General features: G+C 53.1%; 1 protein-coding gene across 1 annotated transcript; it reads left to right on the top strand.

Moving 5' to 3' along the window:
* The first annotated feature begins 52 nt into the window (after nt 1-52).
* On the top strand, nt 53-26274 carry Ehd1 (EH domain containing 1). The gene is made up of 6 exons (XM_004852452.4): nt 53-174; nt 5074-5725; nt 9268-9365; nt 19992-20404; nt 23581-23745; nt 24152-26274. The coding sequence occupies exons 2-6, from the start codon at nt 5322-5324 to the stop codon at nt 24674-24676; spliced, it is 1605 nt and encodes a 534-aa protein (XP_004852509.1). The 5' UTR covers nt 53-174; nt 5074-5321; the 3' UTR covers nt 24677-26274.
* Nucleotides 26275-27847: the final 1573 nt, after the last annotated feature.

The following is a 27847-nucleotide window of genomic DNA, read 5'->3' as shown; positions in this document are numbered from 1 at the left end:
CTTCCGGTGCACTTTCAGATGATCTCGCACCATTGTGTGTACTCCAGGGCTCGATGAAGATGCTGGACCAAAAGGACAACACGAGACAACAGCTGTCGGTAGAGCCATGTGGGCTGCTCAGGGGCTGACCCAGGTGACCTGCAAAGACATGTGGATGGGGGATGGGGACATCAGGTCAGAGGAGGGGCCTGGGGGGTGGCCGTGGGCAGGAGGTCTGGCCCCTACTGGTGTGTGCATGTGAGAGGCAGGGTCTGAAAATGGCCTGGGCCCTGGGCCCTGATGCTGAGTGTGACACAGAATTCCTCTCCTGCAGCCAGCCTGGGCAGTCCACACTGAGTCTCTGGGCAGCTGCCGGCCATACTGAGGGAGATACAGCTGCAGCAGGACAGGGAGGGCAGACTGGATCTTGTGACCCTCAAGACACTTTGGAGCCGCCTCCACTGAAGTACCTGGAGGGGACTTGAAGAGGGTGGTGATCACGCGCACACACAAGATGGGCTCAGAAGACTCAGGCGGCAGCAGCTGCGCCTCGTTTGTTCTGTTAGGCAACTGAGGCTGCGGGACATCAGGGTCACAACTACCATTTCATCCATGAAGGACAAGGAGGACCCTGCCAAGTCCCCCTGATGTTATCACAACAGAGTTTTTTTGTTTTTTTGAGACAAGGTCTCCCTATATAGTTCAGGCTGGCCTCGAACTCATGGTGATCCTCCTGCTTCAGCCTCCAAAGTGCTGGGATTGCAGGTGTGCACCATTATGCCTGGCTCAACACCAGCAATTTAAAGGAGGAAAGATTTATCCAGTTTATACAGATTCAGCCCATAGTCCACTGGCTCCAGGGCAGGATGGAAAGGCAGAGGGACATGGCGGAGGAGAAGCTACTCATGTCATGGCATCCAGAGAGCAGGGAGAGAATCAAGGAGCTAGGGAAGGAGATAAACCCTTCCAGGCCACACCACCAGTGACCCACCTCTTCTGACCAGACCCCAACCTCCTAAAGCAAGTCAGCTGTAAGCCCCTTGATCCAATCACCTTCCAAAGGTCCCGCTGTGATTGGATGAGGCTGTAGGGGGACATCTAGACATAGACTCTAACACTAGCCTAGTACTCAAACTGTTGTCCTTTTACCAGAATGTTCAGAGGTCTGTCTGCAGCTCTAAGTGGACATCACATGTCACCCTGGGAAACGAGCACACCTGTCACCTGGGAGCACAGGGGCCACAGAGGGCTCAAGTGCTTCCTGGGGCCACTCCAGCCTGTGCCTGGGAAAGTGGCTTCGATACTGCCTTTGTTTTTTCACCTGCCCAACCTCACAGCTTCGTGCGGTCAGATTATGCAGGCCCAGCTTCTCTCTCTCAGCCTGGGCTGCTTCAAGCAGGTCACTGAACACAGGAACCTGGTGGCAACCCACCTGCCTCAGCCTCCCAAGTACTAGGATTACAGGTGCACCACCACACTCCCTGGCACTTTTTAAGTTGTTTTAAGACCAGGTTGCACTAAATTGCTTAGTCGGAGCTGAGGCATACAAATTACAGGTGTGCACCACTATGCCCAGCTACCTCCCCAGTTCTTTACCTTGTTTTGGCAAAACTAGTGTGCTGGCCAAATTTCCATGACTGCAAGAACAAAAACCCGGGGTTATACACAAACTTCCTCTGTGGAAAGAATGAGCAGCCACTTCTCATCTCAGGGAAAAACCTATGTGTTCTTTGGCTTTTTCCAGCCCAATTCTTCTGTCATATTGGGAGAAAAACTCCTTTAAAAAAAAAAAAAGTTGTCTTTAGGGACATTGTAGACACAGCCCCAGACCAGGCTGCCAGGGGACTGCACAGATTGCTTGGAGGGAGGGTAGGAGGCAGGAGAGCCCTTTCTCTTGGCTAGGGGCTGGCTCTGAGGAGACCCAACAAGCTCCATGTTGCAGGTGTGCCTGTTAATCAAAGAGGAAACTGCTGGGAGGGGAGATAGGCATGGTTTCTGAGATAAAACCATGATCAGTCTGCCCAGGAGCCAGGCAGACAGTGACATAGAAGTGGAACCAAAACTGAAATGGTTCATTCACATTTCACAAAACTTTTCCACCAATCAGCAAGTGGGAAAAAACACAAAGGAAAGAAAGGACGTTTTTCACAATTTGGGACATTACAAGATAAGGAAGTGGCCCAACTCTGGGTTACTGGGGGAACTAATTTTAAGCCCTAGAGCCTCACTCACCAGGGAGGGAGGGAGACCCTCTTCCAGTCCTTTGAGCTCCTTGGAGAAGAAAGTCAAGAGTGGACACAGAGAACAACAGGGTCCTAGTTTCATTTATAAATAACTCAGGAACATTTTGTTTTCAGTTTTCTGGAGCTGGGTTTTCCCAGCACACAGGGCTCTGGGGAGATCTAACAACCATGGTGGGTCAATGTGCAAGTTGCCAGGGACAGAATTTGGCACAGTCATTCACACAACTGAACAACCACCTCATTTAGGGTCCTATGCCTCAGGCTCTTCCCCAGACCAGCCCAGAAATGACATCTCCGGGGAGGACCTTTCATCTCTGCTATGGAGGAGATGGCTTTAAGGCTAACCCAGGAAGTCTGGCCTGGGCCCACCGGAGGCTCCGAATCACCAACTGGCGCATAGCCTCTGATGACAGCCCCTGCCCAAGAGCATCAATACCTCCTTTTGAGAACAACCCCTCCTCCCCAAAAAGTCTGTGTTCAACTGTGATTGATGAAAAAAAAGCTAATGAAACACCAAATACTGTAAAAGCAGTAAGTCAGGGAGCTAGGATACCAGTCAGGGTTGGAATAAATCATCTAGTCTAATGATTAGGGAGCAAGAGAGGAAGGCAACAGATGTTCTCTCGAAGGTAGAGATCCATCCTACAAGAGGTGGGCGACCAAACCTCCCACTTGGTCCTCTCTGGAGCCCATCTGGCTCAGATGCCCCAGTGTGCAATGCTGCTCATTCTCAAATTTGACTTCCTGCCTCTGTCCTCTAGGCCTGCCACCCCTTGTTTTCCCCTGATATGAAGGCCTAGCTCAGCCTTCCAGGCTTCCACATTTCTCAGAATCCAGAAACATGAGGTTTTTGAGCCCCCAGGTTCATTTAGCATTATTATTATTATTGAGACAGGGACTTGCTATGTAGTTCAGGCTGCCCTTGAACTGACAGCAATCCTCTTGCCTCATTGTTATTATTTTGGGTTTTTTTGAGACAGGATTTCGCTATGTTACGCAGGCTGGCCTTGAACTCGTGGTAATCCTCCTGCCTCAGGAGTGCTGGAATTACAGGCACATGCCACAACACTGCACTTATTATTATTATAGCTCATTATGTAGCGCAGGCTGGCCTCAAACTCTTGGTGATCCTCTGCCTCAGGCTCCCCAGTGCTAGGATTACAGGTATGCCTCACCACACCTAGGTATTTTATTTTAATTATTTTTTTTTTGGTACCAGGGATTGAACTCGGGTCTTTGTGCTTGCGAGGAAGGTGGCGGAACCACTGAGCTAAATCCCCAGCCCATCTAGCCATTTTATTATTATTTGCAATGCTGTGAACCAAACCCAAAGCCTTGTACATGCTAGGCAAACACTCTATTTCTGAGCTATACTCTCAGCCCCATACATTAATGTTATGTTGTTTTTGGTTTTTGATTCAGAGTTTTTTGGAGATTTAACTCAGGGCTTTGTTGGTGCTAGATAAATGCTCTACCACTAAGCTACTCCCCAGGCTTTATTCCCTCCCAGTACTGAGGCTCAAAATAGGGTGCTCCACCACTGAGTTACATTCCCAGACTCTTTTGAGACAGAGTCTCACTAAGGTGCTTAGGCTGGCCTCAAACTTTCAATCTTCCTGCCTCAGCCTCCTGAATGGCTACAAATTACAGATATGAGCTGTCATCCCTGGCTATTTATTGTGTGGGGGGGTGACAGCTCATCATGTTGTCCAGCTGGTCTCCAATTTGTGGGGTGATCCTCCTGTCTCTGCCTCCTGAGTAGCTGGGACTGACAAGTGTGTGCCACTCCCACCAGCTCCCCATGTTCACTTTAGACCTCTCCAGTAGCCCTCAGGCCCTCCTTCCACATTTAGGTGGCCTAATACTGGTTACATAACAATCACAGCCCCCAAAGCTCTGACATCACTCACTAAAGATTTTCACTGGCCTGGACAGCCAAGTGGGTCTAGGTGGGTCAGGGATGGAAGGGGCTTGAGCCCAGTGGAACAGCCAGGAGTGCTAAGGGGGGAGCGGAGGGCACACAAGTTGAAGCAAAAGATAGTAACTGGTGGTGTCCGACAGGAAAGCGGAAGCATTTGGGCTTTTTAATTCCTCCCAAGTCCCCACAAGATTTCATTGTTGCCTCACATTTCCCCTCTGCCCCACATAGGGAACTTCCGATTTCACTTCTCCTCAAAACTCAAGTGGCCAGAGCTTCGACTTCTTCTCTACCTCCACCCGTCCTGGCAGTTACAGCCTTTCAGGGGAGAACTTGTCTTCTCCCCACAGGTCATGTACTTATGTCCTCCCTGCTGCGTCCATCTGTCAGTCCTAGCCCTGCCGGCCGGTGAGGCCAGCCTCTCACACTCCTCTAGCATCGCACTCCTCCATGTTTTTCTTTCCTCGCTCACTCCCTTCCCTAGATTCTCTACTCTCTCAGCTTCTTCTACTACCCCCTTACTGAATCTCCCTCTCTGGAACAGATAAAAGATGTGGGAATGAGAGAGAGTGTGTGTCCGGGAAACCGGCGAGAGGAGGCAGCGCCGGGGTTCCCGGGGTCCTCCGAGGCTTCTGGGGATACTGAGACACTGAGGCTGGGGCGCGGATGGGGAGCAGGGCCTGAGGTCCACAGATGAAAGGCGCGCGAGCCCAGGACCTCCTCCTGCCTGATCCCCACCGGGCCTCCCAACACAAGCACTTCTGAGCGCCAGCCTGACAAGGCGGGGCAAAACAAGTGTGGTTGCCACGGCACCGCAGTCAAGGACTCGCGAGATTTGAAGTCAGCCAATGGAAGTCGGGGAAAGGGAGAACGTGGCACGCACTGGGGGCGGTGCCGTTAAGGGTCCCTCCCTCTTCCTCCACTTCCTCGCAGGCCAGGCTGCGTCGGCGCGCAACACAACTGACTTATAAAGGGCGCTCGGCAAGGCACGCACTCCACTCGGCAGAGGGCGCCTCCGCGAGCGATACCGTACGCCTGCGCAGTGCGGGCAGCTCCCCGCCCCCGCCCCAGCCGCTGCAGCCGCTCGCTGCCCGCCGCCTTCAGCCGGCCGGCCGGCCCCTCCTCAGCCCGGTGCTCGGCCGCCTCTCTGCCTCGCAGCAGCCAGTCCCGTCTACAGCATCATGTTCAGCTGGGTGAGCAAGGATGCCCGCCGCAAGAAGGAGCCGGAGCTCTTCCAGACGGTGGCCGAGGGGCTTCGGCAACTGTACGCGCAGAAACTGCTGCCCCTCGAGGAGCACTACCGCTTCCATGAGTTCCACTCGCCCGCGCTGGAGGATGCTGACTTCGACAACAAGCCCATGGTGCTTCTCGTGGGCCAGTACAGCACGGGCAAGACCACCTTCATCCGGCACCTGATCGAGCAGGACTTTCCCGGGATGCGCATCGGACCAGAGCCCACCACCGACTCATTCATCGCGGTCATGCACGGCACCACCGAGGGCGTGGTACCGGGCAACGCGCTCGTCGTCGATCCGCGGCGACCTTTCCGCAAGCTCAATGCCTTCGGCAACGCCTTCCTCAACAGGTACCCACACTTTTCCTCGGCGGCGCGAGGGCCTGTCAGGCCAGGACCCTGCCCTTGGGGCGCGACCCTCTTGCTGCCTTCGCCTCTGACGTCCTTTGTCTCTGAGTCTTCAGCGAGACTGTGGGGTGACCACTCCCAGGACAGGGTCCCTGCCGCGCCACACGGAAAACCCTTTCCGACCCACCTGGGGGTCTGGGAGTGGCCATCGCGGGCTCCTCAGGCGCCTGATGCCCCCACGGTCTTCCCGGTTATCAGTTTAACTCCCAAACCCTCCCGCAGAACCCAGCCCCACTTTGCATAGGGACCGCATTCGGGAAGCTGAGCCATAGAAGCTGCCCTCTTGTTCTTGGTCTCCACCTCCTTCCCTAAACTGGTTGCCCCTAATTCATTCAAATCAAACCCTCCGGGGTATCTGATTCTTAAGTGACCTGGCAAAACCCTATCCTTTTGGTGTGGTGTGTTTCTGCGCAGCCTCTTGGGACCAGTGGTTTTATGTAGGAGAGACAAGGAGAGTCTGTAGTGGCCTGCTGACTTTGGGGCAGCCCCTTACTGGGAGGTAATAGACCTGGTCTGAGCACTTCTCCCCTATGGCAGCTCTTAATGGGTCAGTGCTGCTCCAGGGGCTTCAGGAGACTGGCCTGGGAGCCCCGAAATGAATTTTGGGCCCCAAGTCCCTCTGTAGACTCAGTAGGAACTTCCTTAACTTACTCTCCAGTTCCCTCAGTTAAATGGGTGAGACTTGCCTCCTAATTGGAGCCATCCTCCCACACACCCTCCGGATGCTATGAATGAAACCAGTGGCCTCTCCCTGATACAGCTTGCTCTCTAAAGAAACTCTAGGCATCTGCCCCCTCACCCCAAGAGACATACCGCAGGCCTTTCCAGACCCTGCCCTCCTGCTCCCTCTTTCAGGCAGGGAGTCCACATGCCTTTGGAGTCTGAAGTCTGAGTCAGGGGAAGAGCCTAGGAAAGAATCTGAACCCTGCCTTCCAAGTCTCCACCCCTGGTGATCACATTCCTTTCCAGACACTGTCCAGTACCAAGGGCGGGCTGCTGGCCCCAGAGCCCAGCCAGTTGGGGCCAGGCCTGCCTGCGCCCCAGACATTTGGTGTCTGCCAGTTCCAGCCATCTAGCCTGTCCTGTTTTAATATGCTGATGGTGTTTGCTGTTGGGGTCCTTTGGGCTGAGGCTCCTGAAGGTTGGACCTCTTAGTTCAGAGCCATTCAGTATCTAAGGATACTGTACAGTACTTGTGTTTTAGCTTAGTATCTGCCTGAAGATAGGCTCAGCCGGTGGTGGGGCAGCCCTTCATTCTTGGGAGAAGCTGGGCTGCTTGGCTGGAAGGTCAACTCATTAGGTCTCTACTCCCAGGCAGAATTTTGGGAGTGACTGGAAGGGTGGCTGTCCTAACCTCTGTTGTGCATATGTCTTCACTTGGTTGTGAGGGGAGATCTTTTTTGAAAGGAGAAACAGCACGTGACCCATTTTCTGCCTTTGGAAGCCTAGAGTTTCAGAGCTGACGGGATCTTAGATACCATCTCAGCAGCCTCACCTGATCAGTTTCCTGAGGCTCAGAGGGCCCCCACTGACATATCAAGGTCACACATTAAGTTAAGCCAGCCCCCACTGCTGCTTCTCCTTGGAAAGAGGAGAGCTCTGGAACCCTGGGTCAGAGACAGGCACCTTGGTGGTGTGTGGACCACCGGTTCCAAGAATCCTGCTTTCATGTTCTTCTTGTCATCACTTCATTTCTAGAGGATCCCTGAACACTGACAGCCCTGCCGAGAAGGCCTTACTAGCCAGAGCTGAGGCCCAAGCTGTGTCAAGATGTGTGGAGCACAGGGTGCTGCCTGCTTGCTGGGGAGGGCACAACAAAAAGGGCTTTTCTGTGGCTGATGCAGCCTCTCTCAGCTCTCTTAGAGACCCACTGAGTCATGAACTTGCCTTTCCAACCTTTTCCCCTTGAATGGCTGCTGTAAAAATGCAGTCAGATAGAACAGCTCCAGGTAGGGCATGGTCAGTGAGTCCTGAGACTGGCTTGTTGAAGAACTGGCCCTCCCATTTATAGAGTGAGACGGAGATGAAATGAGGTGTGAGGCATCTGTACTGCCTGTCGCACTCCCTGGGCTCGGCAGAGCATCCTGGCCCCATGTCCTGCAAACATTCCCTTGCTTACCGGGCCCTCTTTACAGAACATTTTTATGCATGTTATTTCTCAGAACCAGTTTTGCTTTCATTCCTTTGCTTCTGTCATCCTCTCTGGTAAGTCCCTTCCTGTGCAGGAGCTCCAGCTTGAGCATTCAATGACATTGGGCAGGCGTGCTCTGGGCTGGGCTGGTGAGGATGAGGTCCAAGGTTTGCTCACTCTGTGGGTCAGCTCATTCTGTTCTGTTCCACATGCAGAGAGCACCTCCTCACCCTGCCCAGCTGCCCCAGCCTGTGAGCTACTGGTCACTTGGGGGCTGAGGCCACAGGAGAGGCTAGTCAGCCCCAAGACCTCACCACCATTGGAAGGGCAGCTTTGAGCCTGCATCCTACAGACAATGGGTCCATATGTCCTTTGCTCACAATACCTTTTTCAGAGAAATTTCTAAAGGATCCTTTTCTGTGTTCAGTAAAGAATCGCTGCTCTCAGTTGAGACAGCCCCTTGCTGTTCTCGAGCTGGCTCCTCTGAGCTCTGTGGAACAGAGGCCTGACCGCTTAGCCAAGCACCCTGCACTGCCAGGTTCAGGACTGTCTACAGCTTTGTTCTTGGACCGGCTTTGACTTTCAGAGAATAATATGTTTGTGCTTCCCTCTCCACCATCAGCCAGCTGGTATGGTGCCCCCAGGTTTTACCAGGTTTTACACAGCCCCTTCACCCAAGCAGCTGGGTCAAAGGGGAGGGTTGATCCCAGCAGCAATAGGGCGAGACCTTCTCTCTTCAATGTGTGGGGATTCAGCCAAGTGGCTGGACATTCTCTCATGGAGTTACAGGGTCCCCATGTCAGGCTTCTGTTTCTTTCTTTTTCTTTTTCTTTTTTTTTTTTTTTTTTCTGTTTCCTTTGTGAACTCACTGGTGGCCTAGGCTTATCCAGCTTTCACTAACAAGTCAGCAACTTGGAAGCTGAACTCTGGAACTCTGGAGGGAAAATAAGTGTGAGGGAAGTGCTGCTGTGGGTCCTCTGGAGACCTCTGACTACATTTCCAGTTGAAAGGGATCTGATATTTAGGGCCTACAGGTATGGCTCTGTGGTAGAGCATGTGCTTAGCATGTACAAGGCCTTGGCTCTTATCCCCCCGCAAAAAAAAGATTTCTCCACTTTGCTGGCCACCCTGGAAATCAAGATGATAGGAAATGGGCTGGGGATTTAGTTCTGTGGTACTGCCATACTGCCACCTGCCTCGAAAGCGCAAGGTCCCGAGTTCGATCCCCAGTACCAAAAAAAAAAAAAGATGATAGGAAACAAGAAGCCAGGGTGGGGGAGGAAGAGCCCTCCTGTGGCATCGGGACAGTGAGGATTCCATCCTGACAGCTCTCTTTGGCTGTGTTCTCATGCAGGTTCATGTGTGCGCAGCTCCCCAACCCAGTCCTGGACAGCATCAGCATCATTGACACACCTGGGATCCTGTCAGGAGAGAAGCAGCGCATCAGCAGAGGTAAACAGGCCCAGCTGGCCCTGTGATGGCCCTATCTGATATCTTGGATGCTGCCCTTAAGGCTTTTTAAAAAAAGAAAAGTGTCCATGTGAGAGGGCAGGAACTTTCTTCCTCACCTCCCTCTGCTCAGGTGACAATAGCCCTTTTCCCTTGGCAGGTTGCTTTTAAACCCCTGGGGCAGGTGAAAATAGGGCAAGTGGGGCTCCAGGCCATGCAGTGAGGTGGGAAGGAACTGGCCAGTAGCTGTGCCCAGGTGTCCCAGCCATCACTACTGACACCCAAGGAGCACCTGCCTCAGTTTGCCTTTGAGAACTTTGCTTCCCAGCAGGACTGAGCCCACCAGGCAAAAGGAGAAACTAGCAGAACCACTTTGGGGCAGTGGAAATTGTTTAAATTTGCTTAGCTCTTGCTAGTCAGCAGCCTCACTGGGGCTGTGTACTAAAGGCCCGCTGTGCATTAGTGATCTGGGCCGTGTTCCAGCTGTGTCAAGTCTTCTCTCAGTTTTGCAATGCTTTTTGAAAATCTGATTCCAAGTGAGCCTGGCCTGGGTCATGTCTCTGCCTCTACCCACTCTGGAGTAGGCTGAGCACTCACTGCAGGGCCATCTGGCACAAGTCGAGCCTATAGCTGCAAAGGGAAAATAAAAGACTTGAGGAGAGGTGGAGGACTAGGGGCCAGGTTCACTTATCATTAACTTGTATATCTCTCCTATGTACCTTGCCCTCTGGACCGCCCTGTTAATAGGGAGCCTTGCAGTTGAAACCAGCAGTCTGGGATTTGGAGTCTGTGCTGTAGCTATGAGGGGGTTGGGCCTCTTGTCTCTCTTTGAGTACTGGAGATTGAACTCAGGCCCTCTGGACATCCCCATGCCTTTGTTTAACTTTTTATTTTGAGACAGGATCTCACAGAGTTGCCCAGGCTGGGCTTGAACTTGTGATTCTCCTGCCTCAGCCTCCCAGAGTGTTAATATTGTAGGTGTGCTACCACACCCAATTCCTACTCTCTCTCTAGGCTGTGGACCCTGGCCAGTGTGCCATGTGTTTTGTTGGAGCGTGCTGAAAGTCTGTCTCCACTCAGGACTGAAAGCTGCTACTTAACGCTTTTAGGTTCCCCCACCCTGGTGATAGTTACAGTCCTGGGAGTTCAAGGAAACAGATTTGAGGACCCCTTCTAAAAAAGCCAGAGCCAGCTTTCTTCCTTCTTACTGTGATTGTTGTTCCTGCCTGGTGTTAAGAAAATGCCTGATAAAAGATAAATAAAATTTTAAAAAAAGAAAATACCTGATAAGCCAAAGCTCTGCCGATTGCCAAAGCAAGGCCAAACAATGTAAATAAGTTACTCTTAAACTGAAGTTAACATTAAGGGGCCATTCTGAGCCTGCTGTGGGCTAAATAATCCTGGCTTTTGTATGAGGCCTATGGAGGGGGGCCTCATATAGGCACTGAGGCCCCGGCAGGCCTGAGTGGCTGGTGTGTTCACAGCCTTGGATAAGGAACAGTCAATCACCAGAAGAGCTTATCTTGCCAGAGTGCCCCTGCCTGTGTGGCATTTGAGGCCTGAGTAAAGGTATTTGAGGGAAAAGGTTTGAGGTTCTTACAGCCGTTGTTGACTCATGAAAAGGAACCTCAGGAGCAGCTGTTTCCCTTATGCCCAGGGTTCCTCTGCTCCACTGTCTGCTGACCCAGCCCTGTGTCCTCGGAGCTTAGCAGGCTCAGCAGCTTGGACTGGGATTGCTGGCCCTACCTGCTGGGATGCATCCCCCCCTTCATTTCCTGTTGGAAAAGAGACATGTGGTAGGGTATAAACTTGATCTCTCTGGAATAAGGTAACAAAGTGATGCTTCTTCTGTCACCTTGGCAGTGAGTTTTTATGGGGACAGGAAGACACCAGGATGCCTGGCAGTGGCAGCTTTTAGGTATCCTGTGAGAAGACATGTGAGGAGCAGGTCAGCAGGAGATACTGAGGCCCGCCTGATGGGGCCCTGTGCTTGGCCCTGCTCTGCCTGTGGGGAAGATGGGGCCCTGCATCCAGGTTCCCCATCTCCACAGAAGGCCTCCCTTGCTGCTTCCTGGGAGAAAGGAACAGGGTGCTGAAAGGTCAGTGTGTCGCTCGGCTTGGAGGAAGGCTTTAGCTGGGAAATAGTGAGCTCAAACCTATTTTTCTAGACCATTCCTTTTCTCCGTATCTCTAAAGATCCTGTTTTTATTTTAATTAATTCATTTTTCTTTCCGGCTTTTTGAAGCAGTCTTGCTGTGTGGTTCAGGATGGTCTCAGGCTCAAAATGATCCTCCTGCCTCAGTCTCCCAAGTACTGGTATTACAGGCATGGGCCACCACTCCCAGTGAAAGATCCTGATTTAAATGTATCTTACTAAGTATTACCCTGTTGGGGTTTGGGGTTGGGAGTGTTTATTTTTGTGGTTCTAGGGATTGAATCCAGGGCTATGCTAGGCAAGTGCTTTACCATTGAGTTACATATCCCAACCCTGCATTGCCCAGCCTGGCCTTGAACTCATGATCCTCCTGCCTCAGCCTCCCAGGTTCCTGGGACTACAGGCATGCCCCACCATGCCCAGTTTGGAGTGAGGCGTTTGATCATCAGGAGAAAGGCCATCCTTTGGCATCTCTTGGAGGTGCAGGCTATGGACTCCAGGGTGGTCACTGCCAGGTAGACATAGGAGGAATGGACTTCTTCTTAGAGACCTTGCCTACTGGTCACACAAAGCCCTGTGTGGCCCTGCACAGCAGAGGAAGTCAGAACAGGGCAGTGTGTTCCAGGCTCCCTGGGCTGGTGGCGTGGAAAGCAGGTGTTTCCTTCAAAGAAAGATAGGCCCGACAGGGAACACGGATCTTGGGATGTGGGCGAGTTGCAAAAACAGAACATCCCTGTGGAGACCACTTGTATGTTAGTGTTGCTAATGACATTTACTTCCATCCCTAGCCCTGTCTGTTTGGCCCCTCCTGGCTTTTTTCCCTTTGCTTCTATGGTCCCTAATGTGTACAGGAAATACTGCCTGGAAAGATAAGGTGAGGCGGGTGCAGCCCCAGAGAAATCCAGATGCAACCTGTTGGGGACCTCTAAGAATTTAGGAGACAAGGGTTTCCTTTTGGGGTGTCAGAATGCCAATCTTCTGAGTGACTTGAAAGATATCATTCTCCTGTGGCAGTAGACAGAAGTGGCCTGTAGGGACAGTGTTCATTTCTGAGTGCTGCCCTGCCTGTGTGACTGATAAGTGGCATTCTACAGGGAAGCTGGAGTCCCAAAGGGCTAGTGCCCCTGGCTGACAGGGCCATGATCTGCAGTCACGATGGTGCCCAGGAGTGGGCTCTTCCCACATCCCTCCTCCTTGGGCAGTGGCAGGAGGCATGTTTAGGGGCCTGCTTGGCCACTGTATTCCCCACTGCTGTCACTGACTGTTAGCTGAGCTATAACTCTTATGCCTCAGTTTGCTGCACAGAAATTCTGTCAGCAGAGGGAGGGCAGCCCCAGGCTGGATTAGGAGGTGGAGACCTGGCTGGTGGGGACTTCCTGCTGGACTGCCCCGTCAGCTCAGGCTGCTTGGTGTCACAGCAGCTGCAGCTGTGAGGAAGCCACTGGCCTTCAGAGGAGGAAACAGTCTGAGGAACAGTCAGTGATGAGCCCCAGATGACACACAGTCCAGCCATGGGTGGTGCTGGGATTCAAACCCTTGTTGTGTCTGTGGCCCTGGTGTAGGAGTCCTGGGTGCCGGGGTCAGGCAGACTTTTGCCCCTGCTGGTTATGACTGTGCAGGGCTCTGAGTCCCCCTGAAATTTAGAGGCCACCCTCTGTTCCTCCCAGCCAGAGTCCAACTCCATGTCCAGGAATGGACCTGAGGTCTGGTGCTTTGAACAGCAGTGCCCCTGTTCCCTGCCTCCTGCTATGTGTGGAGAGGCATGCAGAGCCCTGGCCCTGGGCCAGCTGGTCCCCTGCAATCTCACTTGCCTTCTAGCCAACTGCCCCTGGCCCCCCGGCTCTGTCTAAGCTGTTCTGAACTACAGTGGATCAGGCTTCCCCAGCCCCAAAGCCCGTCCCTGCAGCCTGGAGCCTGGTGACTGAAGATAGGGTTATGCCAAGGGTTCCTTCACTCCCCTGAAGTGGTCCTCTGGTCCTGCTGGCTGCTCCTGGGAACCTGCCCCATCACCCTCCAGTCCAGGGTTCCCAGGTACTCTGCAGACCAGGGATGCTGCAGGGGACAAGGTCAGGTGCTGTGTCCAACAGAGAATACAGAAGGTTCAAGTCTCAGGTCAGTCTTGGAGTAGCTAGGTGGCCCTAGGGAGTTGCTGTAACTGTGGGGCCACATCACCATGACAAGAATAATACTGGCCTCTTTGGGTTATCATAGCAACTTGCCCTCACCAGATTTTTTTTTTTGGTACCGGGGATCGAACTAGGGACCTTGTGCTTGTGAGGCAGGCAGCGGAACCAATGAGCTAATCCCCTGCCCCTCTCACCAGATTTTTGCTCAAGTGGCTGATACATTTAAGTGCTCAACAAATGTCAGCTGATTAGCAATAGAAACCAAAAACTCCAGGGTTTCCCAGGCTTTGTTGTTTTTCTCAGTAACATCCCAGAAGGATTCTTAGGGTAGCACTGACTCAGCCCCAGTTCCCCTCCAGACTCCAGAGCTGCCTCTGGCCACCCAGCCTTCCCCTCCTGCTGCCACCCTCCCCCTGCCCTGGGCTGCCTTGGCCGGCACTCCCCGAGGAGGCGGTATACCAGGCTGTGCCAGCCTCCAAACCTGTTCCCCAGGCTGCTCGAAGTGGCATGCTGGGCGGCAGCTGGCCCAGGCGCCTGCACAGTTCCATTTATATTTGGGGTACGAGGCATTCTTGATGCCTTAAAAGCCTTCCTTGCCTACACACCCATCAGGACCCAAAATACAAGTCCCACGAGTACACGAAAACAAACATCTACAAAGTGCTTATGGGTGCCAGGTAATCCCTCGATCCTCTCTGCAGCCTCTGAGGTAGAAACTCTTCTGGTACAGAGAAGGAACTGGGAAGTGAGGCTCCAAGAGGACAAATGGCCTGCTAGGATGGCCCAGCTGTCTTAGAAAGCTCAGGGTGGAAATGTAGGCCTGTTGCCAGTGTCCGTCTGCCCTTTCTCCCCACATGGTCTTATTGCTTATTTTTGAGGTCAGGTGTAGTGAGTGAGGTCTGTGTTACATATGAGAAGGTCCGCCCTTTTGGGCTATATAGCTCACTGAAGCAGCTATGTACCAGCCCAGCCCCCGCCAAGATAAGAGATCATTCCCCTCACCAGAAGTTCCCATGCCCCTTGGTATTTATATTTATATTTATAGTGCACCCACGATCCCAGGCAACTCAGTGACGTTTGTCCCTAATGCCTTTTTTTTTTTTTTTGGTATTGGGGATCAAACTCAGGACCTTCCACTTTTGAGGCAGGCAGCGGCATCACTGAGCTAAATCCCCAGCCCTCCTAATGCCTTTTCCAGAATGTAGTATTAATGGGATCACGTCTTTGAGTCTGCTGCTTTTGGAATTTGTCTGCGTGTTCGAGTGACGAGAAGCCCAAAATGGTGGTATGTACCTGCAGTTCTAACTACTTGGGAGGCTAAGGCAGGAGGAGCACAGGATCAAGGCCAACTGGGCAACTTAGTGAGTCCCTGTTTCAATTTTGTTTTTTTTAATTTTGTTAAAGCTAGGCATGTAGCTAAGTGGTAGAGTGCTTGCCTAACAAGTGTGCAGCTCTGGGTTTAGTTCTCAGTACCAAAAAAATTAAGAAGTATCAACTATTCACTCCTTTTCTGTTTTGGGGTTTAAAATAAATTTATTTTTTGTGGTGCTGGGGATTGAAGGCAGGGCTAGGTGAGGGCTTTACCACAGAGTTGTGTCCCAACCAAAAGTTGGTTCCTTTTCCTTTTCGTTGCTGGGTTGCACCTCACCTAGCAAAGGCACCATCTCTGTTACATCCACCTATCAGAAGAACTCAGGGGCCAGGGATGTAGCTCAGTGGCACAGTGCCTGCCTGGCAAGTGCAAGGCCCTGAGTTCCATTCCCAGTACAAAAAAAAAGACAAAAAAATGAAAGGACTCTGGTTGGCTCTAGTTTGGGGCAGTTGGGAGTAAACTTGCTGTAAACATTTGTGTGCAGCACTTGGTGTGCACACAGGCTTCTTTTTCCTGGGTAGATGCTGGTGTGGCCCACCCTGTAACCTCTGAGAAGTCCTTCCTTCAGGGCTTTGACATCAGGGGATTTAGAGGTTCTGGAGCAAGCCCTCGGGGTCCGTCCCATCCCCTGCATCTGCTCTGTGCTCCTGAGTTTGCTGCCATGGAAACATGTGATGGGCGCTTTGGCGAGAAACACCAAGGCCCACGCAGCTTGAATGGCAGGAAGTAAGAGTTGGTTGGAGACAAACCTTCCATTGTTCCATGTTCTAGAGACTTGGGGAATTTGTGAGGCAGCTTTCCCCAGCTGGTGGAGCTACCTGCATTTTGGAGGGGTCAGGGTAGGACAGGACGCATCAGGTGGCATCTGCCACCTCTGGGCTGGTGGCCTGTCAGAAAGGCCACCTGTGGGCTGTGAGAGATGGCAGGACAGGGGAAGGCTCTAAGGACAGAGCTGCCTCCTGGGGTAGTGCTCAGCTTCCTGTCTGGATGGCCACCCTCACCTTTCCTGAGGTCCCATGGCAAACTGGCCCAGCCTGGCTGCCCAGAGCAGCTCGTATATCCCCCTCCTTCCTGTACTCCTAGGACTTTTTTTCCCCTTTCTTTTCAAATTAAATATACCTGCTTTGTAAGACTTGCCGTTTTACCCATTTCTAAGTTCACGGTTCGGTGGTATTGCTGTGTAGCCATCACAACCATCCATCCCCAGGTCTCCATCTTCCCTCACTGAACTGCCCATAAATGCTGGCCTGCACCCCAGCCCCTGTCCTGGCCGCCCCACTCCCTGTCTCTGTGCAGTTGTCCTCCTGTGACAGGCTCGTTCCACAGAGTGTCATGTCTCTGGTCCCAGGATTTTCCGGGCCAGAGTTTATCCTGGGTATTCATGGTTCCTTGCCTAGGGGCTCTCAGATCTGGCTTTTGCTCTCAGATCCCTCCCTCTGGAGGTCAGTCTTTTCTTCTCAGCCTGCCACCTCAGGTCACATTTTTGTTTGTGTCCCTGGTGGGAATCCAGGTGTCATCCATCCCCACCCCCATCCCCAGCCCTAGCTGGAGTGAACTTAGCAGCACCCCATCCCCAGGGCCGCTGTTCCCCTCTCCCCGAGTCCGCCTCACATGCTCTCTTTTGCTGCAGGGTTGCTGTTTCGTGGAGGGGTGGTTTTCTGCACCTGACCTGAACCCTGCCATGTCCCAAGGCCTGAAGCTTTGTTGCCTTAAGCAGTTCTTGGGGTGCTGGCAGCCCCGTTTTTGCATTTGTCACCCACCCTGACTTCCCAGTCAAATGACAGCTGTGTGACCACACCTGCCACCTGTGCCTGCCACCTGCACATACCCAATGTGCTCGGCGGTGCCTTGTCTCAGTCTCAGGCCTAGGCCATGTGGGGCACCTCTGAGGGCAGCCAGAAGCCTGTGACCACATGGCCCAGGTCTGAGTGCTGTGAGCTGTCAGGTGACCTATAGGTGTACTTGCCCAGCCATTGTGTCTCCCTCCCACCAAAATTGAGAGGACTTTCCATCATAAACAGGAAATTTCATTCACCTGCAAAAAATGGACTTAGCTCCTTTACTTTGACCCCAGCTTAGGTGTTGGCTAGGAACTGGGCTTGTGGCTGGCATGGGGGCAGGATGGCTCAGGGCCTCCTCTTCCTCCTATCTCTCCCTGTGGTCCCCCACTGGGTGGGGCTTGGGATGTGACCTCAGCTCCCCAGGCACTGTCCCAACTGCCAGCCCAAAGCCAACATGGCTGGTGAGCACAGCCCGCTGGGGCGCCCCTATTCCCAGGAACTCAGTTCTGGCATTGCTGCCTCTCCAGCTGTGTGAATTACGGTTTCAGCTGTGGTGATCTAAGGATAAATAGTCTAACAGGGAGAAGTTGGGCCTCGCCTTTGCTGAGCGAGGAGCCATGCTAGTTCCTGAATCATCGCTTTTGGAGTGCTGACCTGTGTTCGGAGAACCAGCCATAAAGGTGGCCTGGACCTGAGGTCAGCAGGGGAGCAAGCCTGTGGCCCTGGGGCATTGGCCACCTCTCCCACCCCCTGATTCCCTCGTGCTGTTGGCTTTCTCCTTCTGGTTTTCTGCTGACATTTCATTCCCTGGGTGTCCCCTCCCTGCTCTTGGAGCCAGAGTGCCTGCAGGGCCTTGTTCCTTGGAACTGTAGCCTATGATGGTGGCTGGCAGCTGGCATGGGTGACCTGGCACTCGCTTGGCACTCCCACACTTAAACACACAAAGCCTGGGAGTTCTGCCACTCAGACTTAGGTCAGGAGTCCCTGAAAGGCAGATGGAAGTCCGGGCTCCTCTTCCTGATCGGTGGCCTATGTCTCCCTGGGTTCTGGGGCAGGAAAGGGCTACAAATCACAGCTCTGGGCAGGCCACCCTTGCCCAGTAGGTTTGGAACTTTCCTGTTTTAATGATCCGCTTCAACCACCAGGGCTGGCCTCTGACCTCAGCCAGTCCAGATACCTGTCACCCCTGGTTCCTGACCAGTGATTAAGTCCCTGGCCACTCTGGGAACCCTGCTGTTGATGCTGAAGTTGTTTGAGTTTTACAGATGGAGAAAGCATAATTGAGAAGTTAAGAATGTCAAGTCCTAGAATCGAGGTGGAGACTGGAGTTGAGTCTATAGCCGTCTTATTTCAAGATGGGCACTGTGGCTTTAGACTGTGTCAGCTCTGAGGCACACTTGACCCCAGGGTGGCAGCAGGAATGTTGTCTAACCAGGCATAGCATCCCTTCTGAGTAGCCCCTGCAGTGTTGACTGCTTAGTTTAGCACCTTGGGAGTGGCTGCCTCTTGGGGAGCCTGCTGGGACGTATTCTGCATGAAAGGGCTTCTCAGATGGGAGCCACAAGCACCTCCAGGACGGAGAGGTCTGCACTGCCTCCCGCCTGTGACACATTCAGCAGACCTCATGAGAGGGAAGGTGAGGGCTCTTCTGCCTGTGTCAGCTCCTGCAGTCCTTGCTCTCTCTGTCTCCTCAGTCTGGAGAATGCATGTCAGTCCCTGTGTGGTTGGACAGCTGAAACAGGCTGTGCGGGGAGGAAACTCGATATCAGGGCTCTTCCCTTAAAAATGTCTTTGCTGCCTATTCTCTGGAGCCTGACTGCTCTCTGGGAAGCATTTAGTGGTTCCCAGAGGGCCAGCCTATATTTAGGGTGGTCTGGGACTTCTGTGTAGCAAGGGAAGAGCAAGGAGACTGAGCCCAAGGACAAGGTTGCTTGCTCAGATTCACCAAGAGAAGAAATGGCATCTTGAGGGCTGGTACCCAAGCTCCCCAAAGACTATGGGCCATTGTTTTCACATGATTTAAGCTAGATATCTGATCATTTATGAGAAAAGTCACATACCCTGGCGATGTTGAACATCCAGCTTTCATCTTCAAACCCAGTGTGGTTGCTCCATCTCCTACCATTGCATCTGCATCCCAATCCTCAGAAAACCACAAAGGGCACATACACTTTTTATTTTTTCTTTTGCCAGGTGGAAAACACAGTCTTTTTTTGTTTTTGTTTTTTTGTTTGTTTTGAGATGGGGTCTCACTGTGTAGTCCAAGCTGGCCCTGAATTCACTATGAAGCCCAGGCTGGCCTCGAACTTGCAGTGATTCTCCTCCCTCAGCCTCCCAAGTGCTGGGATTACAGGTGTATGCCACCACACTTGGCTGAAAATGCAGTCTTAAGCTGGAGGGCCATGGGTCTAGCCAAAACTAAGTAGTTCTTTTATTATAGGGGAATTCCAATTAGTTCCTCTCACAGATGGCTTGGGTCACTTTCATTGGTTGACCTTGATTTGGCCTTAATTGGTTGGTGGGGAACAGGATAGAATAGGCTTTAGGGTTAGATTTCATCTAGTTCAGCCACTTTGTTTTAGCAAAGTACTTAACACCCCTGAAAAGGAAGTGGTTTGTAGCACTTTGTAGGCTGATTATAGAGCAGAGATCAACAGACTTTTTCTGGAAAGGTCAGAGAGTCAGTATTGTCAGCTGTGCAGACCTCATGGTTTCTGCAGCGACAGCTGAACTCTGCTGCTGTAGACAAAAGCAGCCCTAGACATACAAATGAGTGGCTGTGTTTCAATAAAGCTTTATTTGGGTAAGCAGATGTGGTCCAGATTTGGTACCTGACCTGTAGTGGGCCAACCCCTGTTATAGAAAATAAGTGAAATTCTTGCCAAATAAGGAGCCTGGCATAGAAGTACAAGTGCTACTCTCTGAGGCCACGCAGCTTGCAGCTGGTAGCCCCTACAGCCATCTCTGCTGTACCTCTGAGCCACCTCTCCCTTGCTCAGCCCACCTGGTACCATGGGCTTTGCGACTCCTTTCACATGGCAGATGGGCAAGGGCACCACCATGTTCTACAGAAAGAAGGAAAAGGGGAGACCTGGTGGCCCTGCCCTCAGCCTGTGGTGCTGTTCTGATGAGTGCTTTCTGGGGGTTTGGAAGCTGACCCCTCGTTGCCCAAGCTCACCCCTCTCTTCCCCTCAGGGTATGACTTTGCAGCCGTCCTTGAGTGGTTCGCGGAGCGGGTGGACCGCATCATCCTGCTCTTCGATGCCCACAAGCTGGACATCTCTGATGAGTTCTCTGAAGTCATCAAGGCTCTCAAGAACCATGAGGACAAGATCCGGGTGGTGCTGAACAAGGCTGACCAGATTGAAACGCAGCAGCTGATGCGGGTATACGGGGCCCTCATGTGGTCCCTGGGCAAGATCATCAACACCCCGGAGGTGGTCCGCGTCTACATTGGCTCTTTCTGGTCCCACCCACTGCTCATCCCAGACAATCGGAAGCTCTTTGAGGCTGAGGAACAGGACCTCTTCAAAGATATCCAGTCTCTTCCCCGAAATGCTGCCCTCAGGAAGCTCAATGACCTGATCAAGCGGGCCAGGCTGGCTAAGGTAGATGGAATGGGGTAGGGCCTGGGGATCGGGGACTGGCACTTGGAGCCTGATTTGCCCAAGACCCCTCCCACCAGCTGCTGCACAGCCAGACCTGTGTGGCCATCCCATGTGCAGAAACTGCCTCTTCTATGGGGGCTCACACCCACTACATGGGAGAAGCCTTGAGTGTGCACACAATTTAGAAACCCTAAGCAGGAAGTTGCCAAGGAGGTGGCCCTGGAAATAGTGTGTGGTAGGTTGTGGCTCTGGGCTTCCTGCTTTCCTCTCCAAAGTTTATTGCTGGACATTGGGCACATGTGCAGAGTGACACACACAACCCCATACCGGCACTCTCCATCCTGTGTGGAAAGCAGAAGGCACAAATGAAAAAGAAAACATCAATTTTTTTGTGTGTGTGTGCTGGGGATTGAACTAACATCAAATGTTTATTGCTTGGAAGACCCAGTTGCTACAGAAGTGCGTAGCTGGGGAGGCCTTATGCAGAAGGGAGCTGCTGTTTAAGCTAGGACAGAAAGTAGCTAGAGATGCCGGGTGTGGTGGCACAGGCCTGTGATCCCGGCACTCAGGAGGCTGAGGCAGCAGGATTGCCTGAGTTCAAGGCCAGCCTGGGCTACATAGTGTGTTCAAGGCCAGCATGAACTGCATAGTGAGACACTTTCAAAAGAAAAAAAAGTAGCTAGTGAAGAGATGGGCATCAGCCAGTGGCCTGGAGAGAACGCTGGTTGCTTAAAGCCATAACCCCATGAAGTGGAGTCCATCCAGGCCTTGTAAACTGCCTTTAGCCATGGAGGGTGGGGGAGCTTGGTGCCTGGCCAGGTGAAAGAGAGCTCTGGGTACTGGGGCTGGGGACAAAGGTCAGTGTCACAGAGAGACAGGCACCTTTTTGCTTTCTTTCTTTTTTTTTTTTTTTGGTACCAGGGATCGAACTTGGGTCCTTGCGCTTGCAAGGCAGGCAACAGAACCACTGAGCTAAATCCCCGGCCCAAAAAGGCACCTTTTTAAAATGGCTGACTTTGGGTAGCCACATAAGTCCTGAGGAGGGAGGGCCCAGCACTGCTGGGTTGACACTTTGTGCCAGAAGGTTTGATATAGACCAAGTGAACAACCAAGCAGTAGCCGAGTTGAGACATTTGCCCTTTAACAAGTCGGCCAACTGTTCCCTGAGACACTTAGCACAGAGTTTTAAGACTAGGCTCTAAGCTAGGGGTGGTAATATGTACTTGTGGTCCCACTTATTGGGGAGGCTGAGGCATGGGGATCCCTTGAGTCCAGGAGTTTGTGTCAGCCTGGGTAACATAGTGATGATTCCCCATCTCTGAAAACAAAGCCAGGCTCTGGCTGTGGCTGTCCCCTGAGGCAGATCAAGCTCAGCTTGTGACCACTTTGTCAGCTGAGGCGAGTGTAGGCCACACCATGTGTCACCTATTCTCAGTGAGACACTACAGAGGACAAAGTGTTCACAGCTGCCTGGAGCAACAGAGGAGGGGCAGACACCTTGTGGGTGTTGCAGCTTCAAGGGTAGCTGTGCGAGGACTGAAGAGGGCACTTCCTGTACAGGGATTGCTGCCACTACATTTGTAGCCACTGTCCCCAGAACTCCAAGGCACTGCACGCTGTCTTGAGGCCAGACTTAGGGGTGACCCTTCATCCTTGGCCACCGCTGTCTCCTCTTCCTCAGCACAGAGCTCATGGCTGACAGCCTGGTTCCCCACCCTGGCTGAGCCCCAGTGGGCATCTCCCCATGGCGCTGGGGCTCCACATACCTGCCTGCAGCCTGCATTTGCTCTTGACAGTTTTCCTAGATCACTCCTCTTCAGATACCTGCAGTCTTCCTACAAGTAGGGCCCGGTCTGAGAAAGGAGCTGTGAGTGGGCCCTGAAAGACCTAGAGTGGCAGAGCCCTCTCCCTTGGGGCTGCAGAGGACCCCCCAGTCTGTGGTCTGTGGCCACCGTACCACCCCCCATAGTGTGGAAGTGTCTGGCCCAAAGGCGCACTGAGTCACCATGCCTGGAAAACCCCTAGGTCTCTAGCTTGTCCTACACCTGCCTTTCCATGGCTTCTTCCTGTCTAGGAGTCAGTGACGCTCACTGGGTTCTGCTGGGCAGAGCAGTGACTGGTTGTGACCCGCCTATCACAGCATCCTAGGAAATCCTAGGTGGAGGGGAGTGCTGTCCTCGGGGGGTCCTGAGCCCAGCTGCTGCCCCACTGGTGGGGGGATTGGGTGTGGTGGAACCAGCCTGGGAGGAGGGGGAGCCTGGCTGGCCATGCCTTGGCAGGCCAGAGGTTAGAGGGCTGGGCTGCCGTGGGGGCTAGCTTAGCACGGAGGGGAAATGAAGGGTGGGCCTCCCAGTTGGGAAGTGCCTAAGCAAGGTATGGAAGCTTAGATAAGCTGGACATGCCCGGAGGGCAGTGGAACAGTGCCCTGGCCAGGCTCCTGATCCCTCACAGATTTGAGTCGTCAGAGTCCCACAGATTTGGGACCTTTGTGGGTCTCTGCTGAGTCAGCTTGGCAGGGGCCCTGGACCACCTTTGGGAGCCCTGGGTTCTCATCAGGCTTCTGTGCTTAGTGCCAGGGTCAGGATTCTGAGCCTCCACTAGGGTAAGGCTGAATTCTCCTAACCTGAGGGCTTAGGCAAGGATGAGTGGAGATACCGCCCCACAGCAAGTGGCCTGTTGTTGGCAGGCTGAGCTTTGCTGATCCTAGATCGTCTCCATGACTCATAGAAAGGATGTTGTTGTCTTCTGTTTCTTTCTTCCTTTTTTGTGTGTGGTCGGAATTGAACCCAATGCCTTCACACTGAGCTACATCCCCAGCCCTTTTATATTTTGTGTTGAGACAGAGTCACTAAGTTGCTCAGGCTGGGCTTGAACTCGTGATCCTCCTGCCTCAGCCTCCTAGAGTGCTTAGATTATAGACCCTTCCTACCACTCGAGGCTTCCATCTTCTGTTTCAAGGGTGGTTTCTTTTCCTTTCCTCCTTCCCCGTGGCAGTGAGCTGTGAGCCTTTTGCTAGAATCCTGGGTCCTGTGAGGGCAGCAGCAGCTCTGAACTTGACCCCAGCCCTTTCACTTCCTGAGTCCAGTCAGCAGCAGGCACCCATCCACATCCTCAAAAACAGCAGCTGGGGCTTGTGCCAAGCAAGCCCTTGACACCACCCTGCCCTGTCCCTACAGGTCCACGCCTACATCATCAGCTCCCTCAAGAAGGAGATGCCCAATGTCTTCGGTAAAGAGAGCAAAAAGAAAGAACTGGTGAACAACCTGGGTGAGATCTACCAGAAGATCGAGCGGGAGCATCAGATCTCCCCAGGCGACTTCCCGAGCCTCCGAAAGATGCAGGTACAGCCCTGGAGGGTGTCCCCCGCATCCTGCATGGGCCTGTGGCCTCGAGTCATGAGGAGGGCCCAGGGCACTGGCTCAGGAGGAAATCCCAGCCCCATACTGTGGGCCTCCCCAGACAGCACTGGCTTAGTCACCAGCATCCCACCCGCATCATCCCTGACCCAGGCTGTGACACTGAGAAGGGGAATGTGGTGACTCAGCTGGGGAGATTTGGGCCTGGCACTCCATGTATCCTGTTGGTGAATCTCTGCTACAACCCTGCAAGGAAGGGACTCCTGAGGCCCCAGGCCCTGGGGGAAAGGGAAAAGCTGAGTCGCCCCAGCTGGGGAGTGGAGGAGCAGCCCTCTGCCTGGGGTCTGGGAGAAGCTGCCCACCCAGCCCTCTTTCTCTCCTACTCCCTCAGGAGCTCCTGCAGACCCAGGACTTCAGCAAGTTCCAGGCCCTAAAGCCCAAGCTGCTGGACACGGTGGATGACATGTTGGCCAACGACATCGCGCGGCTGATGGTGATGGTGCGCCAGGAGGAGTCCCAGATGCCCTCCCAGGCTGTGAAGGGCGGCGCTTTTGACGGCACCATGAACGGGCCCTTTGGGCATGGCTATGGCGAGGGTGCCGGTGAGGGCATTGACGACGTTGAGTGGGTGGTAGGCAAGGACAAGCCCACCTATGATGAGATCTTCTATACGCTGTCACCTGTCAATGGCAAGATCACAGGTGCCAATGCCAAGAAGGAGATGGTGAAGTCCAAGCTGCCCAACACCGTGCTGGGCAAGATCTGGAAGCTGGCTGATGTGGACAAGGATGGGCTGCTGGACGATGAGGAGTTTGCCCTGGCTAACCACCTCATCAAGGTCAAGCTGGAGGGCCACGAGCTGCCCGCTGACCTGCCCCCACACCTCATCCCACCCTCCAAGCGCAGGCACGAGTGACAGGCCTGCCAGGGCTACCTATGCAACCCACTCACCGTCTCCATGCCCGCTCAGGAAGACCAGGGCCTGGAGGAAGCAGCTAGGGGAAGGGAAGGGTCACCATTTTTAAAGGTCCATAAAGACTGAGCACTGTTTCCTCAGCTTGAATAGGAGAAGCACCATCTTTCTTTTAAGGCAGTTTCTGGGCCCAGGCCGGGAGGTAGGGGTGAGGCTCAGATGTAAGTGATGGAATTTTATGCACAAGAACTCTGGCTATTTTTAATACATACCATTAGAGGCAGCCTTCTTTCTTGCTGCCTCCTCCTCTGTTGGACAGTTCCACGAACACAGCCTCTCTCCTGTCCCAACCCTTCCTCCTGTGCACTGTCCCTGGCTGGATAGTGTGGGCAGCTGTGGTGATCCTAGGGAGGCTGGTGACTCCTTTGGCGGCTGCCACCAGAGCTGTTGGTAGACCAGAGCCCTCTGTTGGTTCATCTCCTCCATCTCCAAGCTAAGGCTCACCTCACCCCACCCAGCTCTGCCCTGGGCTTGGGGTGAGTCAGTTGTGTGACTCTCCAGCCAGGGTTCCCGACACTCACCCCTGCCCTTTCTTGCACACCCCAACCCCAGCTTCCCACCCAGTAGGGCAGTCAATGCAAGGCCCCACCACCACTGTCTTTTTTTATTTTTGGTGCCGGGGATTGAACTTGGGTCCTTGTGCTTGTGAGGCACACAGTGGAACCACTGAGCTAAATCCCCAGCCCCAACCACTGTCTTTTTTTTCAGGGTTGTGGAGAGGCGAGAGAGCGCATCTTCCAGAAAAATGTATAAGCTAGGTCTTTTGTACAGTGACACCTTTCATACTTGACCAAGTTTTCCAGTAACTTCAAACCACTCATTCAAAAGCTGTGATTTTTGTCTCCCCTTCCCTACATGCCAGCCTGTGGGTGGCTCCATCCAGGAGCTGTTGGATATGGGGTGTATGCATAGCACACCACTTGCAGCCCGGATTTGCTCTCTGACCAAGAAGTAGTCACCTGAACTCCTGCCTGATGGTGTCTGAACTGTAGCCCCCACTTCTCTATGGGAGCTTCCTGATACCCCTGACTTGGGGTCGGTGGTGCGTCCCTGTGACTGGGTGTGGTTTGGGGCTGGCAGAGGAAGATTGTGGATCTGGCCCGGGCCTAGTTTTCAGGCAGCAGGGACCAGGGGAAAACCTGGCCTCTTCCTCTTTCGAACCCCACCCTGCCCCCTGCCTTCCCCCAGCCTGAGCAATAAGCCAGAGCCAGCAAGCAGCCAGTTCAGCAGCCTCACACTGCACAGCCTTGGGGGCCTGGGTGCTTTCTGTGCCAGTGGTCAGCCTCAAGGGCAGGCATTGTGCCAGGGCAGGAGACTAGCCTTGGTCTGTCCAGCGGGAGCTCCAGCTGGGGTCGAGGAATGGCCCTGGCTGCACACAGCCTGCTCCCAGCCCTGCACCGCAGGTTCATTCAGTATTAGGAGAGGATGAGTGGAGACATCCTTTAGTGCGGCAGGGGCTTGTTCACACTCATCTTTGGGGGGAAGGTAATTGAGACTAAAGACTGTTTTCCTTGCATTAAAGAAAGTTTTAACTGTGCTAATGCTGACTCCTGGTGCTCAGTTGTCTTTTCCAGGGCCAAGAGCCAAGAGCCCTCCCCTCTCAGGCCCTGTAGGGGCGCTGGCAGAGCATTTGGGAACCAAGATGCCAGCAGGGGCAGATCGGCAGGGCTGCTAGGGCAAGGTGGTCATCCCTACCCAGTCACGCTGAGCTGTACAGCATCAGCCACCTTCTATTAATATTAACCGGGTCCTGCAGATGGTTATAGGGTAATAGGGGGTCCCCAAGGAACTATAACCCCCCTTATAGGGTGGCTGAGCAAGAGTAGTTTGAGACAAAGCTAAAGCAGTTGGAAAACCCTGATAACTGGGGTCTTCCTGGGCCCGCCTTCTGCAATCAGCGCAGCCTCTCTCCAACTAGGATCCACCCAGCTTGGGGCACACAGGTGGGGATCTACAGGGCCCTTGGCAGCAGGAGGGTTGGTCAGCAAGGGTTTCAGGGCTCTGGAGCCAGCCCGGCTCCATGCTTGCCCCAAGGGGTTTAAAGACAGAGAAGCACTCAAGACACAAAACAGATACTGGCAACAAAATCCACACAGCATGAAGGGGCCTGCAAGGGCCAGCTGATGTCACAGGGAAGAGTGACAGACTGGGAGTGACATCCTCACAAAGGTGCAAATAGAGCCAGGGTATGTGCCCAGTTTATCTCCAGAGTTAGAGGGCTCAGTGCTATGCTCTAAGGGCCCAACCACTGTGCCCACATCTGGCCTGATGGCCCATATCCGAGTCCCAGAATGTCATAGCCCTCCTGTGCGACACAGTTGCCTCCTGTGTGGGTTCGCCCAGAACCTCAGGACCCAGGAGGCAGTGTTCTCCCTGTGTCACTGGAAGAGCCTAGGACAGGAGGGTGTGAAAAACCGCAGTGGTAGCAAAGGAGATTCCAGTGTGGAACTTCCCACTCCAGCCTGATTTCCACTGTGTTTCCTCATCAAAAAAGCACACTTTATAAGGAAAAGTAAGCTGGGTGTGGTGGCAGACACTTGTAATCCCAGCACTCGGGAGACTGAGGCAGGAGAATTGTTCCAAGATTGAGGCCAGTCTCAGCTACATAATGAGTTCACAGGCAGTCTGAACTACAGTACATAGCAAGACCTTGTCTCAAAAAACCACAAGTAGGGCTGGGGATTTAGCTCAGTGGTTTTGCCACCTGCTGCACAAGCGCAAGGATCCAAGTTTGATCACCGGTACCAAAAAAAAACCAACCACAAATAAGTAAATAAAATGTAATGAAAAATAGGGAGATAGGCAGGAAGAGCAACTCGAGTTTGAGGCCAGCCTGGGCTACATTATGAGACCTGTTTGAAATGAATAAATGAATGCTGGGTGTAGTGGCACACACCCATAATTGTAGGACTCTGGCAGGCTGAGGCAGGAGGATTGCAGATTTTAGCCTAGCCTGGGCAACATAATGACTTAGTGAGACCCTGCCTCAAAGTTTTAAAAGGGCAGGGGATGTAGATCTGAGCAAAGGCCCTGAGTTCAGTCCCCACTACAACTGAATGGCATGAATGAATGAATGAACAAACAAAAACAACCTTCCAGCTAGGTTCAGTGGTG

Source organism: Heterocephalus glaber, unplaced genomic scaffold, assembly GCF_053883595.1.
Source record: "Heterocephalus glaber isolate CG9 unplaced genomic scaffold, H.glaber_assembly_v1.0 deba00000594, whole genome shotgun sequence".
Taxonomy (NCBI): domain Eukaryota; kingdom Metazoa; phylum Chordata; class Mammalia; order Rodentia; family Bathyergidae; genus Heterocephalus; species Heterocephalus glaber.
This window is presented reverse-complemented; position numbering and strand designations above follow the sequence as displayed.